General features: G+C 38.7%; 1 protein-coding gene across 6 annotated transcripts in view; it reads left to right on the top strand.

Annotated features, from left to right (window-relative positions):
- The window catches only part of CREB5 (cAMP responsive element binding protein 5), a 554,145-nt gene extending 541,866 nt beyond the window's left edge, over positions 1-12,279 (top strand). For 4 of the 6 annotated variants that reach the window (XM_011938612.1, XM_011938609.1, XM_011938611.1 and 1 more), the window contains 2 exons: positions 4,443-4,551; positions 5,489-12,279. In XM_011938612.1, coding sequence (XP_011794002.1) covers positions 4,443-4,551; positions 5,489-5,652 — 273 coding nt within the window. In that variant the 3' untranslated portion in view covers positions 5,653-12,279. The remainder of the gene's footprint in view (positions 1-4,442; positions 4,552-5,488) is intronic. The other 2 variants (XM_011938610.1, XM_011938613.1) reach the window with 1 other exon arrangement.
- Positions 12,280-20,961: the final 8,682 nt, after the last annotated feature.

Here is a 20,961-nt window from a genome sequence, read left to right on the forward strand (position 1 = left end):
TGTGGATTTATCATATAAATAATGACATCCCCAAAGCTGAACACTGCAAATGTAGCTATTAGGGACTTGTTGGAGTGCTTGCTTAAAGTATGTTATTGTAGTATTGAATATCTCTATGGAGTGCTGCTTCATCCCAAGGCAAACTATGGGTTTAAAAATAGATCAGTCCAACTGGATCTTACCGTTGCTAAACAGCTAACTGCTTTAGAGGAGCAAACTCAAAATCATTTAGAAAAATGAAAAGATGAAGAGTTGATTTCCACCAGACAATCGATATATATTATTAATACCTTGTATTTACAAAGTACTTTTATATTAAGACCTAAAACTCTGATTATAACCTACATAGGGGAATAAAAAATGGTGATTTTCCTCAATTTATAAAACAAGGTAATTCAGAGTAAGAAAATGCCTCCAGAAGGCCTGGTTTTTATTTCCCTACTAGACTTCCAGGCCAGATTTGATTTCTTTTATGCATTTTGAAACATTTGCTATCTGGTTGTTCTCTTCCAAAATGAATTCAAGGTGATTCCACTTATGTTCCCCTGAAAAGGGTTTTTACTTAAAATATAGTCTAGTATTTGTGCACTTCCTACACTAATCAGTCTTTCACTATGGAATCTTTAAGATGATTATGCATGTGCACAGCACACAATTCATTCTTCTTTCTCCAAGATAGTGATTTTTGACCTACTTAAGCCAAAGACCCTTTATGAAATATAATGAAGGTTCCATAGATGCTGTCTCAGCAATATGGACACATAAATGGACATACAAAATTTTGTTCTAAAATGAAACTATAAATGTTGCTTTGGAATCTGCCTTACTAAGATTTGGAAGCATAAGAGGTGACAGAACTGGCTCCCTTGTGAAAGATAAGACCAGAATTATAAGCATATTTGAGCATATTGAAAGTAGTTAAGTAATGAATAAAAGTCAAGATTGAATCTTTCATTACATAATTGGGTAATTTGCTTTCTCAATAGAAGGTAACACAGAATTGCTTGTAGAATAAAAAAAAAAATTCTTTCTGGAAGGAACTTAGAGAAGTAGTTCTCTACTTCTATACATGAAGTATAAAACCATCGTGTTTTATACTTGGTTGGCATGGCAGCTTGGGAACTCAAACCCTATTATTCTCAACTCTCAGGCAAGAGTTCCTTTTCCTATTGGATGCTGCCCTATGAGTTTCTATGGCTTCTGTGGTTATTAGGCCTTTATTTAGTCCTTGCAGCATCGTAGTTACATGTATATGGTATAAACAAGAAGCTGATTGCCCTTCTCTACTGACATTAATTGGTGTTCATTTTCCCACCATAACATGGCTAAATAACATAATTATTAACATGTTACATTAAGAAATATGTCCTGCCAGGCACAGTGGCTCATGCCTGTAATCCCAGCAGTTTGGGAGGCTGAGGCTGGAGAATCACTTGAGGCCAGGAGTTCAAGAGCAGCATGGGCAAAATAACTAGACCCCATCTTTGCAAAACATTTTTTTAAATTAGGTGGGCATTGTGGCACGTGTCTGTAGTCCCAGCTACTCCGAATGCTGAGGTGGGAGGATTGCTTGAGCCCAGGAGGTAGAGACTGCAGTGAACCATGATGGTGCCACTGTAGTCCAGCCTGGACGACAGATCAAGACCCTGTCTCTATAAAAAGAAAAAAGAAAAAAAGAATATGTTCATATTCACATATATCTTTCAATGATGGTCAGCTGTCTCAATATTCTCAGGGTTCTACATTTTTACAGACCCTCACAACACTCAGGCCTTTGGTCTCTGTACTTACAGCATATTGCTTTATTAATAAAGTGTTTTGCTATTCATAGACTAAATGCCACCAAAGTCATATACTTTGTATGGGGTTTTGGTGATAGGCCAGGGCACCACATGTGCTGACTGGTGCTCTTTTTATAGTAAAACAGCCTTATGAAAGCAAAAAATTTATTGTGAAACTGTTTGGGGCATGCCAAATATCATAGGCAGTTAGCTCTTTGCTAACTGTAGAAACCCAGAGAATAGAATTCAGAGTGTTTTCTTAAGGAAGGGGCAATGAACACTTTGTGCCTGGGAGATTGAACGCTGCCAAGAAAGGGTTTCACTGCCTAGGACATAGTGGGGGAAGAAATGGAGACTAAATTCAACCTCTCCAAGATGGCCACAGGCAGGGGTGTTTTTTCTTCCAAAAGTATAAGAAAGCAAGAGAACCCAGTTTTGTTTTTAATACTTTTTTTGTTTGTTGTTTTCTAGGTAGAAAAGTGTGGATTCGCTAGAAATTGGAACTTGATTCCATTTTCTAAGATCCATTGTCTACATTATCTACAGCTGAGAGCTTCTACTCAGGGGACAAGGTGTCTGGCAGTTTTGATTTCAGAAAAGTGTTATTTCTGTAGTTTAATGCAAATAATATGACATTTCCTTCTAAAGTAAATATATATAAACACACACACACACACATAAACACATCTCTGTTTCCTTGTTTTGTTTTTGTTTGTTTTTGACAAGAGATTGCCTTCATATGATGGTCTAGAAGTGACTTTCTTTTATATTTGCTATTTTGAGCAGAGGGAGAACTGAGAAAAAGAAGGAAGGCCATCTGAATTTAGATAGGTGTAAAATCAAAGAGGAAGAAGGTAGTGTTTAAGGCTAAAATAAATTGTCCTGTAAGTTATCCCACTGACCCTGGAATTGACCGAGTCACTTTTGGTTTCCACAGAGCCCCTTATCAATCACATTCATTTGGAGTTGGGAGGTACAATTTGCCTTCTTGTATGTTCTGAGATGTAAGATCAGTTTTCTTGTTTGATTAAGTGATTTATTCATCGTTAAGGCTAATTTCCCAAATAGTCATTTTTATTTTGTAAAAATAAAGTTTGGAAGAGAAGGGGAATGAGATGAGATTTGTAGATGAGATTTTTATTATTATTATTTGTTTTATTATTATTATTTTTATTATTTTGTTATTAATATTACTCAATACGTGGTTGCTTATAATGTATTTCACAAAGAAATTTAGAAATGGGAGATATTCCTTAAAAAAGATTTCAATTTTTTTTAGAGTAACTTCTGGAATCCCAAACATACATTCCTAGGTGATAAATACATGGCTGAAAAGCCAAGTTCATATTGAAAGTGTAGGTACAACTTAATGACAGCAATGTTAATCGTGCTTTTCTGTGTGCATGCATTTTTTAAGTTTCCTACATGTGAAGTACAATGCCTGGCAGTCACAAATAAACCTTGACCAAAGAGAGGATATTACTGATCACAATTTTTAAATGGCTTATTCAAGACAGCACTACATTTACAGTTCACTTTTATCAAGTGGAAGCATCTCGGAGCCGCCATCTATTTTGTGTCTATATTTGTAGACAACAGGTGCCAAGTTCGTTATTCTACAAAGCTATGAGCATGCCTTTGTGAATTACTATTAATAGATAAAGTAGAGATCCGAGTCGCTTACATGAGTAAATAAGAAGAAAACCCCACACCATCCACAATATCCTGATATTGAGGGGGGAAAGAGTATTTTATAGACCAAAATTGACCAAATAATCAATGCACTCAATCAAGTTAATTCAATCACGGCCCAAAACTTCATTGCCTCTTGCCACCCTCAGCTGACATCATCCACCTGCAGCTGACCAACGTGTGCACTATGTGCTTCCATGCCTCCTGCTCAGTGGGCATCAGGCAAGTAGACGTGCTTTGCTCAACAGTAGCCCATGAACAGCAGTTGAGCAGGAGATGGTGGGGGTAGCAGGGATTCATGGCTGAAGGTCAATTTATTTTCAGATATTCCTTTTAGATTGAGCAACACATACTTCTTTTGGAAAATCTGATGGTAGATGAGTCAGCTTACTCTGATTGCATTTCAGGTGGAAGCCACAAATCCTACCACATAATTCTACCCAATGCATGCCTCATATTCACATTCTCAGTTGGATGTCAACCTGAGCTTGTGAAGGTTATGATAGTTAAATGTATTAAGTGCTTAGTACGTGCTGGGTATTGTTCTGTTTCCCATCTATTACCGTATTTAATCCTCACAGTAACACAAATAATGTTGTACTCTTCTTATCACCATCTTATAACGAGGTTGCTGGAGCTCAGTTGGGTTGTGTTATCTACCTAGGGTCATGCAGTCAGTGTGGAGTAAGGATTCTCACCTGGCTTCAGTTCCCATCACCTAAGAGTGTGGTCTAGCCTTTTAATAAGGTTCAGCTCTTGAGTTAAAACCTAATCTCTTCAGAAAGGCCCTGGTAAATATGAGGGCCAAATTAAAGGTAAGCTACAAACTTTCAGGCGAACCACACTAAATAATGTTCTTGATGTCATTTAGACATAACAGAAGAGTTTGCCAGTTTTGTTGAAAGTGCACAGGGCGTTGGGTTTGTATCCTCTGGTCTTCTCAACATGGTTTTAATACATCTCTTTTAGAATGAAGTGTCTATGTTGAAAAATGAGGTGGCCCAGCTGAAACAGTTGTTGTTAACACATAAAGACTGCCCAATAACAGCCATGCAGAAAGAATCACAAGGATATCTAAGTAAGTCACCGACTTTTTCACTTTTCTTTAATGTCCAATTTTTTTTTGCCACTAAGTTTGCACTGAATTTGATTGAAAGAGCAAAAGTAAAGTGTAGATTATACTTCCAGGCAGAGATACAAGAATTCTTGAGTGGCTTCCAGACTGTTCTTCCAAGGGGATCCCTTTTTCCAGACCCCTGTGCAACACCATGCCCACCACCTCCTGATAATTTCTGGCTACTCCTTCCCTGGCATTTCGAAGTATTAAAAAAATACCAAATTCCAATTTTGCAGCCAGTAAGAAAAGAGCCAGCTGAAGCCCAAGTACCAGTGGCCCAACAGTCTCCTTCAGAAATCTGTGGGCTGGGAACCAGGCCTTGGGTGAATTACATCCAGTGCCTCCAGAAACACTGCATGTTACTCACTGGGCTGAAAAGCTAGTGACTGACCTCAGTTTATCAATATGTAACATGATCCCTTCCTTCAGACCCCAGTTTCTACATCTGGGATGCCAGTTGGTTAAATGATAGTTGAGTAGGGATGGTGGGAGGAGCAGGGATTCATGGCTGAAGGTCAATTTATTTTCAAATAATTTTTTAGATTGAGCAACACAGATTCTCCCACCACATGTGAGTATTTTTCCACATTTGATATATGGATGGCTATTTAAAAGACAAGATGGGGAAGTTCACATGTCCATGACTTAAACACGTCAAATCATTTTACTGATACAGAAAGCATGGCTTTGCTTGTAGATATAAACTGGAAAGGCATAGCATTGTGACAACAGTTGAAAATAAAGTTTTGAAATTAACTTTCAGAAGAAAATGTGTGAAACTTCTATTTCAAGTAAATATCTAGTACTATTTCTCTGAGGAGTCCACAAGTCCATACAAAAGAGACCTATATTGGTGTGTGCGTATGTGTGTGTGTTGTCTTTTTTTTTTTCTCCGTAGGTCCGGAGAGTAGCCCTCCTGCTAGTCCTGTCCCAGCTTGCTCCCAGCAACAAGTCATCCAGCATAATACCATCACTACTTCCTCATCAGTCAGCGAGGTGGTAGGAAGCTCCACCCTCAGCCAGCTCACCACTCACAGAACAGACCTGAATCCAATTCTTTAAAATGCACCATCAGACCTGGCCTCCAAGAAGAGCTGTAGCGTACCATGCGTCCTTTCTTTTAAGGGCATTTTTAGAATTAACTCAGACCTGGAAGACTCCTCAGTTCTTCAAAGACTGGCTTTCATTTTTATAGTTATTATGGAAATGTTGTCTTTTATACTTAGTTATATAAGAAAAAAGGGAGTTATGCAATTAATATCTATCAGCTTGGGAAACGCTTTGGTGCTTTTCTCCAATTTTCTGGTACCAGTTACTTGTTTATAAACTGAACCTTTTCTGTATATAGCCATGGTTTCATTCTTATCAGTCCAACTCTTTGCCTGAAACACTGAATCTTGTTAAACCACAGCTTTTAGCCAAAATGAGGCATACCTAGATGTAAAGTAAGACAGATCCAAGGTAACTGGGTAGGAAATCTTTTGACATCTTAACTCATGTTGAGTTTGTGCTGTGGTGTCACCAGAATCCCAGATAAACACACAGCCTTTCCCATAACTTTTTGTTTCTTACTATAAAATATTATAAGATTCATTGATGTCCAAATAACACCACCGAGCATCTTTTCACTTCTCCTTCTCCTCTTGGTCCACTTGCTAATGCCCAGTTTTCTTCTCCATTTCCACTTTTTCTTGGGCTCCCTGTTTACTCTTCATTTTGACTTCCTTCTGTTTTATTTTTTTCCCTTTAGCATTGCATGTGAAGAAGAAAATAATGTTTAAAGGAAAAAAAAAAAAAAAGCAAACCTCCAAAACGTGGACCTAACCATTGCTTCACTTACACGTCACCCACAGCTGGAGTTCATTCAACTCTTGCTTTTCACGAAATAGTAACCAGGAGATGTTTAATGTGCCTGATTTAATGTTTTTAATAATCAGAGCAAATGAAAGGCGTTTTAGGTATAAGTGAAGCACGGTTGAATACCAGCTGGGGAGACACTAGGGAAGAGAACTTTGTAAGCCTTGATTGTGAAAGTCCAAATTTTGATGTGGGGCTATAACATGACACCCTTGGATTGAAAATGGTTTTATATGACCTGTCTATAACATTGAAAATCCATGTACTATATAATAATTCAGAAGGGCTCTATTCACTACACGGATTACATTGTTCAATCATCAGCTGCTAATAGCCTAAGATTTATTTTATTTTTTCTTTTTCTTAAGCCTACGGAACCGGCTTTGCTGTTCTGGGGGGTGAAAATAGACTAACTACTGGAGAAACAAAGAGAGAAAGAAAACCCGGTGTTTCCACAGGGGCACTTTTAGCCTTCCCACGACAGTTCAGCACTCTTTGACTGCTGAAGGAACCCCACGGATGAGGTGCAGGCTACTTCACTCTTTTTTTTCTTTTTTTTTTTTGAGACAGAGTCTCACCTATTGCCCAGGCTGAAGTGCTGTGGTGCACTTCACAGATCACTGCAGATCACAGATCACAGAACACTGCAGCATCAACCCCCGAGTTCAAGCGATCCTTCCACCTCTGCCTCCCGGGTAGCTGGGACCACAGGTTCACACAACCATGCCTGGCTAATTTATTTTTACTTTTATTTTAAAATAGAAGATAAGGTCTCTCTTACGTTGCCCAGGCTGGTCTCAAACGATCCTACTTCTTTGTCCCAAAGTGTTGGGATTATAGGCGTGAGCCACTGCACCCAGCCTACTTCCCTCTTCTGAATTATTCTGATTTATTTTCAACAACTTTTGTGAACTTGCGCATGATACAAAGCAGATAGTCCCTGAACCACAGTCGTGCCTCCTTGAAACAAGCCATTCTACTGTGCTAATGTTTTAATATTGCATCTCACAAATAACAGGGGTGAATGTTTCTCTCTAGCAATCTAGGCAGGTGCTGGTGTTTCATCTCCATTTGAATGCTTGACCTCTTAACGTGTGTGTGTATGTGTGTGTGTGTGTGTTTTCATGGGTTTTAAAAGAACAGTATTTTACAAAAGGTGTAGCTTTTATAAGAGTTCAGAAAAGGGAAGGATGTGTTTTTTTCTCTCACTATAGTATAAGAATCTATTTTGGAGAAAAAAAGAAAATATGAGGGTCTCGAAGCATGATTTTTATATAACTAGTTTCAGTTTTATCTAATAACTTACTTTTTAAATCAATATTTATCAACAATCTTTCCATGTATGCAGTGCTTTCAAAAGATGGTTTTGAGTGTCCAGTGAAACTTATGACTTGGATATATGGTTGAAGAATCAAAAAAAAAAAAAAAAAAAAAACCAAAAAAAGAAAAGAGAAAAAAAGAAAAATGCAAATGAAATAATTTTCTATTATATTTTAGACAAACATATCATTTTCAAGTATTTTAAATACTGAATTCATAGTTGTTGTTTTTTAAATTCCAACAGTAACAGCTGAATGGTTTAATCTGACTGGCTTCCTAAGAAATGTTTAAGACTCAGCTTTAAAAAGAAGCTAACATTCATATCTCTGTTTTTAAATCAAAAATAATATTTCAAAATTCTTTCCTAGGACTGTCTCCCCTCCCTCCACAAAAGGAAAAAGAGTGCATTAAAATGTTTAGTTGGGTTTTTTCATTTTTAATTTTTATTTTATGTTTTGCTTTAAGTAAAATTTTTTCTTTACTGCATGCATAGCACTTAATAAAATGGATTTTTTAAAAATCCACTAGTAATATCAGAATGTCCAAGGAGTGACTGTCGCTACAATGATGGTTTAGTTTACTTCTGTTCCACCTTTTGATTGAAATATTTCGTTGTTAGGCTGAAAGCCTCTGCAGTTAAGAACTTGCCTGAGTTTTCTTCGTTCAGCAACTTGACAGTTTGACTGATGTGCATTATATATAGCTCAATTATGTCTGTTTTTTATGCTAAGTAGGAAAACCAACCACACACATTAGCAAACCGGCCTCAACATATAATTAGAATAAACTGTCTTCTTGTTCTACTCAGGGCCTTTAGGTGTGTTCATTCATGGTATGGAAATACAGTAAATGAAAGATTCCAACTAGTTGTCAGTGCTTCTTGAAAATTCCAAACAGAAAGATACATTGGTCAGATCCAATACATGGCTTATCAATATTAAGTCTTTTACCTAAAGGCCCTGCAGTCACCAGACAACAGAATAATCAATCTGCCTGAAAAATCCCTCCTCCTTGTCTTACACTTTTTGCCTATTTGGGAGAATATCTTTATACTCTCTTCTCCTCCCTCAACCAGTTATTGGGTCACCCATCCATGTGTTCATTCATCAATTATCATGGCCTTCAGAGCACCTGTCCTAAGGAGGGAAAATCCTGCCACACTGCCTCTCCCCATTCATGTGTGGTTTTCTTGATCGACAAGATCTGTCTCTGAAGTCACTGCCAGCCTCCCTGGGAATGTCTGTTGTACCTCCCCTGCCTTATGTGATGGGAGTTAACAACTCAGATAAGTACACCTGAGAGCATTTCTACCAGGTAAACTCTCACCTAAATGGAGGTGTCCACATCTTAATTGTTTCTCCTTGACACATTTCTCAATCCACGATGCCAGGAGAAGTAGAGTGAAAATCCCAGCCATGGATGAATGTACTGATTTGAAAGCCAAGTGTTAAGCTGGATGTTTTCCCGCCACACTACTACTCAGCCCTCCTCTGCTCCCACATCAACGGATGCAAGTCACAATCTTAACACAGCCTGTGGGAGACAAGCAGTTTGTGTGCTCTCACAGTATATATTATAGTAATTAGGGTGACTTAGAGCAAATACTCTTCAGATCCTATGTAGTCAGTGAAACAAAATGGAGAGTGTATTCTGATAGAGGGATGTCGATGGTGAATGTTCTGGTGGTTGTTGCCTGTTAAGTAAACTTTAGTGTGTAAGTCGAGTTTGTCATTAAAATCATAAACCAGCTACGGTAACAGACAAGCCTTTGGCTGGGGAGTTTTAAGCCTCAGTAACTGCTATAAAACTAGCCATCCAGTTAGGATAGAATGTGTTTCTTTCTGGTTAAAAAAAGAAAAAACCATCTAAGAAAATATATATGTGTATGTGTGTATACAGTGGAATTCAAGGACCAAAGCAAAATTTGAACAGGAATCTATTAATTTAGAATTTTATAAGATATTTATTAATAAATGTTATTTTTAAACATTCCATTTGAACAGTATTCTGTAGGAGCTACTTGTTTTTAAAGTGTTAGTCCATAATAAACTACTATAGTTGTGTGTATTTTCATTTTTCAGGGTTTCAAATGGCTATTCTCCATCATTTGGTGGAAATGTTTGCTTAGATCTCTGTGCATAGACATTTCAAGGATTTTTATTGCTCTGTGAGTTATTTTTTAATCAACACTCTGAACAGTTTTATTAAAACATTTATTTCTTTTTTCGTTTTTAAAGTAAGCTCTTTCATTTAGGAAGCAGAGTTCAGCTAAAGGGAATCAGTAACTATAACTGGAACAGCTTTCTTGTAGAAGTATAAAAACAACTTCATCTCTGCCTCTCTCCACCCCACCCCAATTTCCTAGAAAGCCTTGCACTATTCAGCTCCCTTAGTGCTTTTTGTCCCTTCCCGAACAATATGCAGTAGCTTTAAGCCATTCAAGCTCCATTATGCAGTATATCTGAGAAGGGAAAGGAAACAACCCATTTAAATTTGAATAAAACCGTGCCTATGCTAACAGCAATTTAGAATCTCTTTTCTGCTTTTAAAATAATTTATATTTTAAAATTGCACTTTAGCTTTTTGATCCCTTTGTATTTCTCTTACTCTCTTTCTAACCTCTTCTCTGTCCTCAAATTTGCCTTTGCTCTCCTTTACAATGCCCCCTAGCCCTCCTCCAAGGCTCTGAGCGGCATCATTTAAAATACTTTACAGATATTTGCACCAGGTACATTTATGTGCATCCATTGGTAGCACAGCTGAGACCTGTGTCTCACATCAGCCTAGGTGAAGCATACTACAAGAATGCCAAGGAGAAGAGCCAGTACACTATATGGTTTATACTCTTTATCCCTTTATTCATAGCATGTTTTTTAAAAAAAGTTATATTATGCAACAGATGTGAGGCAGCAGCTAAGCTATACTTAAGAATTTTCTCTCATCTTCCAAACCAAAGTGTCCTGAATAAGCCAGGAGACTTATTCTTTTGTGCACCCTGGTGCACATCTGACTGTTGTCCTAGCCATAGACTCTCTGAGGCTACTGAAAGAACAGTGGCCCTATCAATTTCATTCCTAGGTCTCAAAAATACAATGTTGCCTTGTAACATAATTAGGGACAGCACCTCTAATTCAGAATTACAATCTAAGGTAGGATAAGACGACACAGCAGCAATAAACTTACAAGTAAAATTCAATACCAAAACAAACACAAAGAAATTTAAAAAACAAAAAACCTAGCTCGTCATGTTGTGAAAATGAAAAAGTGTATGTCCATTCAAAATATTTTACTATTTCTTGTGGAGTTTTTCAGTGCTGTAATGCTTGTAGCCAAACTGCTTAAAGAGTGTTTATATATTTTTTTCCTTATAAATTGTCTATTTTTAAAAAAAAAACTATTTAACCACAGCTGAAGTGGGGGGTAAGGCCAAATTGCCAACACTTGTTAAAAGATTAATACTCTTAAGTGGCACTCTGATACCTTTCCAACTTGTCATCAGAAAGGAATCAATAATTACCAACTGTTGTATTTAGACCAACTTACAATATCTAGCTCATTAGAAGCCAGGATCTAGAAAGCTCCTTCTAAGCCATTTAAGATATTCTTACATTGAGCTTCATATTATAGAACTTTATAGGATTGGATTTTTTACAATAGAATAATTTAGCCTCAGGACTGAGAATGTGAAAGCTGAATAAATTAGCTTTAAATACATCATTAAAATCTTATGCACAATAAGCTCATTAGATTCTAGTTTTCTCCTTTAGAATACCAATGCCACAGACACTGCAGGAGATAATGAAAGGTATCAGTTGTGCTGAATGGAGTGGGTTTAAGAGAAAGGACCCTTCCCAACCAGCAGCCAGTAGAAAATACAACCTACTCACTTTTTTCCCTTCTAAGTTCTGCTAAATCACATCTGCCTCATAGAGAAAGGAATGTTGCCTTTGAGAACTGTCTTGGAGAAAAGATAAGCTTGAAATGTTCTCTCTAAAGAGGACATAGGGTTTGGGATCCTCTGAAAAGGCCCAGAAAAATAGCTCAGTTCAAACACAATGTTCTAGGACAATTGGAATATAAATATTGTCCAAAAATATAATTAAAAGAAAAAAGTTTAGCACTGTGTAAAGTAAGTGTTAACTGAGGAAGTCCCAAAAAGGTGCTGTCACTTTAAGTTCTGGACTTGGGGTTGTTTGTATTTGTAAACAGCAAAGCATTTGTGTTTGTTTGTCTATTTGTAAAGCAACCACCTTCCTTATTGGAAGGAGATAAAAAGGGGTACATACATGTAAATACTTGCTGCAGCATTTAATATGTTTAATTTTGTGTTAAGCTTTTTGTTGCATCGTGAACACATTTATTGTTACCAATGGACAATGAGTTCATTAAGACTGTTCAACTAGGTCAGATTTTTACATCTCTTTCTAGCAAGAAGAGACAAGATTTTGTGCATTTGTACAAATGTTAATATCACTGCAATTCCAATATAATAAAGCACTCAACTGCAAATAATATATGTCACCTTTGTATGATGAAATTTGGGATTGGGGGTAATGACATGTATTCCTCACATACTCTTGTCAGAGGCATGTGAATCAGAGCAACTCCATCTTGAATAGGAGCTGGGTAAAATAAGGCTGAGACCTACTGGGCTGCATTCCCAGATGATTAAGGCATTCTAAGTCAATGGATGACATAGGAAGTTGGCACAAGATACAGGTCATAAAGACTTTTCTGATAAAACGGTTTGCAGTAATGAAGTCAGCTAAATCCCACCAAAACCAAGATGGCAACAAGAGTGACCTCAGGTCATCCTCACTGCGACACTCCCATCAGCATCATGACAGTTTACAAATGCCATGGCAATGTCAGGAAGTTACCCTATTATGGTCTAAAAAGGGGAGGCATGAATAATCCACCTCTTGTTTAGCATATCATCAAAAAATAATCATAAAAATTGCTCTGTCTATGGAGTAGCCATTCTTTCATTCCTTTACTTTCTTAATAAACTTGCTTTTGCTTTATGGATTTGTCCTGAATTCTTTCTTGCACAGGCTCAAGAACCCACTCTTGGGGTCTGGACCGGGACCCCTTTCCGATAACAGTCTCATTCATGACTTATAAACCAAGGCTTACCCTTTCAGGGTAACCATTATTTATGGACAAAAGGAGATCAGATTTTCTCCTTCCCAAACCAGCACTACATTCCCACTGCCTCTTCCATCCAACTTCCCAACTGAGGCCACTAATCCAACACATTCACAGTGGGTTGGCCATACAACTTAATTTCACTTTAAGTGAGTTTGGAATTAGCCGATTTTAACAGTCAAGAAATAAAGGCAGCCTAAGGTCATGTTCCAGCCATGTCTAGGAACCAAGAATCACGTGCTGGCTTCTCAGACAATCAAATCCTGGGGTTCTTTTTTGATCTCCAGAGGAATCCTAAGGGTAGTTTTAGTCCTTTTACGCATTCTTTTAGATATTACCCTTCCTTTCTTCCTCCTCTTGCTTTTATTCCTTTTTCTTTTTTTAGTCATTCTCCTTTTCCTCTTATACTTGATATCTGATCCATCAGCAAGATCAGAATCCATCCATCATGTAGCACCAATCTTACAGCTATGCCCTGACCAAGCCATCAACATCTCTCACCTGGATTGTTACAATAATCTTTTAACTGGCAACCAGAGGGAGCCTTTGAAAATGGATGTCAGACCACGTCCCCTCAATGCTCAAAACTCTGCAAGGACTCCTTACCTCATTCAAACCAGGTAAAAGCAAAAATTCTCCCACTACCTACTTTAAGTTCTGTAACAGCACAACGTAACCCACCCCTACCTCACTCATTGCCTGTGCTCATCTCCCATCATTTCTCTTCCCTCTCCCCTTCTCCAGCTTCACTAATGTCTTTGCAGTTCCACAAACCTCAGAAGCACCATCCACCTGAGAGCCGTTTCACAACCTGTGAAGAATATTCTTCACCCAATATCAGCATAGCTCACTACCTTTAGTGTCTTCCTATCAGTAAAGCCTTTTCTTAGCTTCCTATACAAAATTATATCACTTGTCTACCTTGCCCAGACTATCTTTTCTATAGTGTTTAGCACCACCTACCATAATTTATATTTACTTGTTTTGTTGCCACCACAAGAGCAAAGGTATTTTCTATTTTGTTTAAATTTGTGCCTAAGATCTAGAGCAGTGGACACACAATGGGCATACAACAAACATTTCTGGAATAGATGACACCTGTCCTTTTCTATCTTCCTATTCTCAGAACATTCCAACCTTCCACCTGTTCCTGCAGCCAAAACAGCTGTATTTTTTTTTTTTTTTTTGATTGAGTCTCACTCTGTTGCCCAGGCTGGAGTGCAGTGGCACGATCTTGGCTCCCACAACCTCCACCTCCTGGGTTCAAGCAATTCTCCTGCCTTAGCCTCCTGAGTAGCTGGAACTACAGGCACACGCCACCATGCCTGGCTAATTTTTGTATTTTTAGTAGCGATTGGGTTTCACTATGTTGACCAGGCTGGTCTCGAACTCCTGACCTCGTGATCCACCCACCTCAGCCTCCTACAGTGCTGGGATTACAGGTGTGAGCCACCATGCCCGGCCAAAGCAACTGTATTTTAAAACCAGTACCAAGACATGTCATCGGACACATGGCAGTGGGAGAGGATATTTGTAATCAGTACAGAAACAACTGGGGGAAAAGATCGCTGTTCTAATGGCGATCCCATCTGTTACATTTACATTTAGACCACTCAGTATTCTCATAGTTCCCAGGAGTGTCTTTCTAATGCCCATTCCACACTCATTTGCAATTTCAAAAGCCATTACTATTGGTTAAAAAAATTGTTATGATCCTACATTTGTACTTTGAATGCAGCCAATTCTAATCTCTATCCTACCTCATCTCTGTGTGTCCCTGGAGCTTTGTAGTGTTCTTTATCTTACACTTGCTGATGTGGCTGGTAACTGGTTGATGACTAGATCACATTTGACTTTTGCATTACATATTCTCTTATCCAACAAAAATAATTTTTTATCAAGTCAACCTGCCTTGTGTTTTGAGACCTAAGTATGTTTATTAAGAGATTGTAAAAATTTGGAGCAACAATGGGCCCTCTTTTTAAAGTCGTTGAAAACAAGCCATTTTGATAGGGCTGTTCCCATGGCAGTAAAGTTGATTTTATCAAACCAGCCATAAAAATTAGGCTGCCAAAGAAGCTGGGGGGAAAGACTAAGTTTAAATCTATAAAGATAGAGTCTGGATTCAGACTTGCATAATTCAGAAGATACTTCTTTTCAGCAACTGTAGATGGCTTTTCAAAATGGCTGAAAGGATGGATAAATTATAACATCTGAAAATAGTTGTCTGTTAGCTAGTAGACCTAGCAAAACTTGTTATTATTGAAAATTGTTATATTTAAACCTAGAAATAAAGCCATGAAGCTTTTAGTAACCATGAAGTTTCATCTTATATGTTGTCAAATACTGTGTCTTCACCAACATTATATTTCCTCATACCCAACTAGAGGCCGAATCATAGCAATTGTCAGCAATCTTCTATAAATGTTTTACTCCAATATTACTCCAATATATAGATCCAACAGGCTATAAAGGGTCTCCCATAAGTCACTTGCACTTGTACTTTCTTGGAGGGAGAGCTGCCTACATGTTCATTTAAATGAATCAAATAGGAATATTCTAGTTCATTCATAACACATTCTTATTTTTCAATACTCTTACAGCAAGCAATTGTTCCAACCATCTAAGATTGATTGTTTTATTCCATATACACAGGACAAGTCCTTGATCTACTATTATTACATTTGGGTTATTCTAAACAGAGCATTCTCTGTTTAAATCTAGTCCACCAACTTTGATCTTGATTGATTTACCTCCTAGTCAAAGTGGATTTGCTTTAAGAAAGAGAAACCTTATAAAGTAGGCTCAAATGATAGGAGATTTCTTATAAGGGTATAAGGGATAGCTAGTGGAGCTCAACCAGGCACTGTGGCAATTATAGGAGGCTTCCAGAAGGTCATTAAGTGGCTAATCTCCTAGCTTGTCTCTGGCTCTGAGGCCACATGGTTTCTCATTCTGCTCTGTGCCTGCTTCTCTCTCTGTGTAAATTGATTTGTACACTCACTCAACTGCTTCTATGTTGGCCCATCATTTCTTCTCCAAAGCAATAGCCTCACCCCCACCCCCCAGCATATCTATGGGCTTCCAATTCAAGCACCTAACCAACTGATAATGCCTCCATCTTTCTATTCCAATTTCCCAGGAGAGAGACTCTGATTGGCCATATCAGATAAGCCCTGTATCCCTAGTCCAATCGACTATGTGTGGCGAAGCAGGGTTACATGCTCTTACTTCTGGAGATAGAGCAGGATTTCCAGAAAGGAGAAAATGATTGCTAAAAAGAAATAATTGGTGGTTCTAAAGCTACCTCATAAGAATCTAGTCACTTTCCCTTAAAACCTACCGAGGGATTAAAGTACAGTGAGGAGACTAGCACAAAATTAGACATCTAGTAGACGGTAACAAATGTTTGTTGAATGAATGGTTAATGAATTCTTGGTTGGAGTTTTGGAGTTTTGCTTTTGTTGCCCAGGCAGGAGTGCAGCGGTGTGATATTGGCTCACTGCATCCTCCGCCTCCCAGGTTCAAGTGATTCTCATGCCTCAGCCTCCCAAGCCGCTGGGATTACACCCACCACAACACCCAGCTAAGTTTTGTATTTTTAGTAAAGACAAGGTTTCACCATGTTGGCCGGGCTGGTCTCTAGCTCCTGACCTCAGGTTATCTGCCTGCGTCGGCCTCCCAAACTGCTGGGATTACTGGCATGAGCCACTGCTCCTGGCCCTATGAATTCTTGTTTTATTGAAAGCTTTGAAGTGAAGCAAATCAAATATTCATTGAAGATAACATAAGTAACTTTACAAAGCTAGAGATTCTGTGGATGTAATAGCTTAACTTGTAGTCCATAAAATCCAGAATGTAAAAGGTAACCATCAGCAAGAGTGAGATTTTATTTTACCATGTTTTATAATGATTTACTGCTCTCTTACTTTAAACTGATTTTACACATATGCTTTCCAAGAAAGACTACTGCTATGTTGTTCTTATAAACTCATAGGTGACTCCAACGTGTTAGTGTTTATAAGGATGTTGGCATAATGTCTCTCTAGGATGGGGTCAGGAAACACTCTTGTCCCCAGACTCCCTCCAGGTATTATATTAACTATCTCAATAAATCTCTGTGACAAGGAAACAGGACAGTTCCCATCAATAAGCCTGCAAGAAAGCAAAGAGTATTGCTACAAAGAAGAGTAGAACAAGCGCTTAACGAAGAATCTAAAAACCTGGAGTAAGAACTAATAGTTCTGTATTTTAATACCAAATTATCTATTGATTTCCCATGTGACCTAAACAAACACAAATCTTGGTTCTTTGTCTCCTTTGTCAGTATAAACATACTCAGGGTGAAGTGGGCATAACTTCTATAGTGGCTTTCTATGGAACTCTGCCCAACACCACAACTACCTCCTTCTCTGGAGAGTTTCTCTTCCCCCAACTCCATCCAGCTGGCTTCCGCAAGAGATTCCATAACCATGCCTCCAGGCTTATGTTCTTAGTCTAACATTCGGCTCTTAGCGCACAGTGGAATCATCAATCCCAACAACTAGATATTGGGACAGGGAACGTAGAGAGTTGGGTTTTCTCTCTGGCAGCTGAATCCAAAAGATATAAAACTTGGGAGCTGCCAGAAGCCATGCTTCTGTCAGGGAAAGGAACTCAGTAGCGAGAGAGAGAAGTCAAATCCACACAGCAGATGCAGAAGGAAGAGGCAGAAAGAGAGTTCTGGAAATGCTCATTTCCTGTTTAAATAGTTCTTCTTATCAACTTTTTTTTTTTTTTCTTTTTTGAGAGACAAGCTGTCACTCTGTTGCTCAGGCTGGAGTGCAGTGACATGATCATGGTCACTGCGGCCTCAACATCCTGGGTTCAAACAGTCCTCCCGCCTCAGTCTCAAGTAGCTAGGACTACAGGTGCACTGCCATGCCTGGCTAATTTTTCATTTTTTAATTTTTTTTTTGTAGATACAGGGTCTCACTGTGTTACCCACGCTGGTCTCAAACTCCTGAGCTCAAGCCATCCTCCCGCCATGGCCTCCTAAAGTGTTGAGATTAAAGACGTGAGCCATGGAGTCCAGCCTTGTTTAAGCAATTCATAATAGCTCATTGCAACCATAACCCTCCTCGAAGCATGGTTTTACCATCAGATAGCCCAAGGTCCTTCTAATAAATGTCTCCTTTTGCTTACATTAGTTCAGGTGGGTTTCTATCACTTAGAAGCAATAGAGGTCTATTCTTAAAGTGACTGTAAGAAGCCACTTGAAGACCATCTTTGGCCCTTAGGGTCTATATTATACTGGCATAGAAGAGGAGATGTGAAGTTGCCCAATCAACACAAGGACATGTAGCTCCATACATCAGAGTGTTACCATACTTGAAGACAACATGCCCTAGAAGTGGCTCCCTGGACCACAAGCTGTATTTATTCTAGAATATCCACACCTATTTCACAGACAATGAGTTAAGTTATTCTTCTTAAGGAATGTTTGCAAAATTAGCATTATACTTGCCTACTTTGATGAATAGATAAAGGACCCCAAGGTAATGCTTTTCATTCCCTATGTGTCCTTAGGCATATAATAAAATGAAAAAAAAAAAAGTATGAGGAATACTTTTGACTACAAATACAAGACAACCCAATTTCCAGTGGCTTAAACAAATAGGAGCTTACTCTTCCTGCATAGTAGGAAATCTGGAGATAGAGCCTTTGGCATTAATTTGGAAACCATGTTGGCAGCTCTGTGGTACTATTAACCTTTCAGTGATGCTTGTCATCTCCTGATGACACGATGGCTGCTGAAGCTCTACATCACACCTCCAATGAAGGCAGAAGAGAAGGGGAAGAATCAGTACCAGGCACATCTTCTTTTGTCCTCTTTTATCAATAAAACAAAGATTTTCCTAGAACTACTCTCAACCCTGGCCAGAATGGGGTAATTTGGCCACTCTTCACTTTAAAAGAGGCTGAAATCATGGGGAACAGGCTCATTATGCTTCCTTCGACCCACACTTCCCAACTAGTGTGCTATGTTGAGGAAGGCCTATAGGTTACAGTTATTCCATGTAAAACTGATCTGCTCATTTCTTGGGATGGCTGGAGCCTCCTGGCTGGTTGTGTATGGCTATAAGCACACTCTTCTAGAGCTCCTTAGAAGGTGGCCTGAGTGAGTGGCATCCAATGACATCCCCTGTGGTCTCTTCAGATGAACAGCACAGGGAGAAACATCCGGTACTTGTTGGCCACATGGGAGCAAGTCCCACCTGGGCATGCACTAGAGCAGTCAGCTTCAGGGCCTTCAGTGATACGTGGGGACAGGTGGCCTGTGGTGCCACCGAAGAGGTTTCTATAGTGTCCAAGGAGGAGACTATACCACCCAAGGTATACTCATTAGGGTTTGGGGATCAGGGAATTTAAATGGGGGTTCTGGCAGGCTGACCTCTGATTGACCACCTCTGATTTCAGCCTTCACCCATGTCAGAAACTTTTGTCCATGTGCAATTGATGTATTGTCTTAGTAGCATCCAATCTAACTGCAGGCTGAGGACACATTCTGCAAATTAGAGCTTCACTGCAATTTTTTAAAGTAGATACAAGGTCTCACTAATTTGCCCAGGCAGGTCTCAAACTCCTGGCTTCAAGCAATCTTCCTACATTGGCCTCCCAAAGTGCTGGGATTATAGGCATGAGCTAGCGTGCCCAGTCTCATCATGATTTTTAAATACTTAATATAAAATGTTTGACTGGATTTGAAACACATTCTCATTATCACATGAAACTTTATGTTACATTTGTCAAGGAATGTTAAACATTTTAAAAGTGATTTCAACTACTACAAATTTTGAATGGTTATAAATATGGTTCTAACTTTTTAGCCACTGATTTTGGTGAGCAAAATTGCAATAATTATCAAGAATTTGAAGAAGTAATCATTAAAAATCTGTATGAGAAATTACATTTAACCATTTCAAGCCTAAAAACTGATTAGGAAGCTTTTGTTAATCAGCCACCTTGAGTTTCTCATTTTAAATATTTAGAAAATATTTTATGTGAAATTTTATCCAAATTCAATAATTCATATATTTCAAAAGATTTATATTTATTTTTCCTATAGTAACTATATGATATGAAGGTAATACAATAGGTTATTTTTTTCTCCAAATCTCATATTGATGTCTCCAAATCCCCCCCTGCCGGGTTAGTAGAGAGTAATATGCAAGTATAATGATTTTCTATGTGGCAAGTCATAAAAAAAAGTTTGGAAACACTGGCTGAGACCATCCGCCATCCATCCATAGAGGCTGGGCATGTCACAATCCCAAACGCATAGAGGTTCCTTTGGCAAAGAAGATTTAGAAATGGACGGCAGCCCAACAGCATCTGCCACAGTGGGTTATAAGCGTCCACTCCACTGAATTCAGGGCATTGATTAATTATGTATGCTTTTCTCTTCAGCTCTCATTTAAAGGTATGTGAAGACTAGACCTCCCATACAAAGCAATTAAATAGAGCTTCTCCTTGCATAGCCCCTTCCACCAGGGATATGTCTTGGAGGATGGCCCAATTACCTTCGAAACAATCCTGCAAAATAACTCCATTTTGAACCGAATTCTTTACCAACCATAAGCCAAACGTTCTAGCTAAACTGGGAGAGCTACGCTGTTTCCTGTTTCTTTGCCATTTTCCAGCCTCTGAGAACAGAGATTATAAGAGCAAAACACCTCATGCAAAGCCATGCTACCTGCATCATGGGGACAGCTGAGTCAGCTTTGATCATCTTAAATTCTGTATTATTTATGGCCCTCACTTTTTGACCTTTGGTGTAACTTGCCAAGCATTTATTTAGCACTGACTGTGTACTAGTACTATCAAGCGTACAAAGGTGATTTAGACCTACTGCTGGCCTAGGATGCAGGGAAATGATGTACTGAAACTGGACAGACAAAAGGCCATGAATATTGGGGTCTTATTCTGGGAAAGTGATTTGTCTAGCAGGGTAGGGTGTGAGAAAGAGTGAAGAAGGAACCAAGCAAGATGGTAAAGGTCCGAAGA

Source organism: Colobus angolensis, unplaced genomic scaffold, assembly GCF_000951035.1.
Source record: "Colobus angolensis palliatus isolate OR3802 unplaced genomic scaffold, Cang.pa_1.0 Scaffold175, whole genome shotgun sequence".
Taxonomy (NCBI): domain Eukaryota; kingdom Metazoa; phylum Chordata; class Mammalia; order Primates; family Cercopithecidae; genus Colobus; species Colobus angolensis.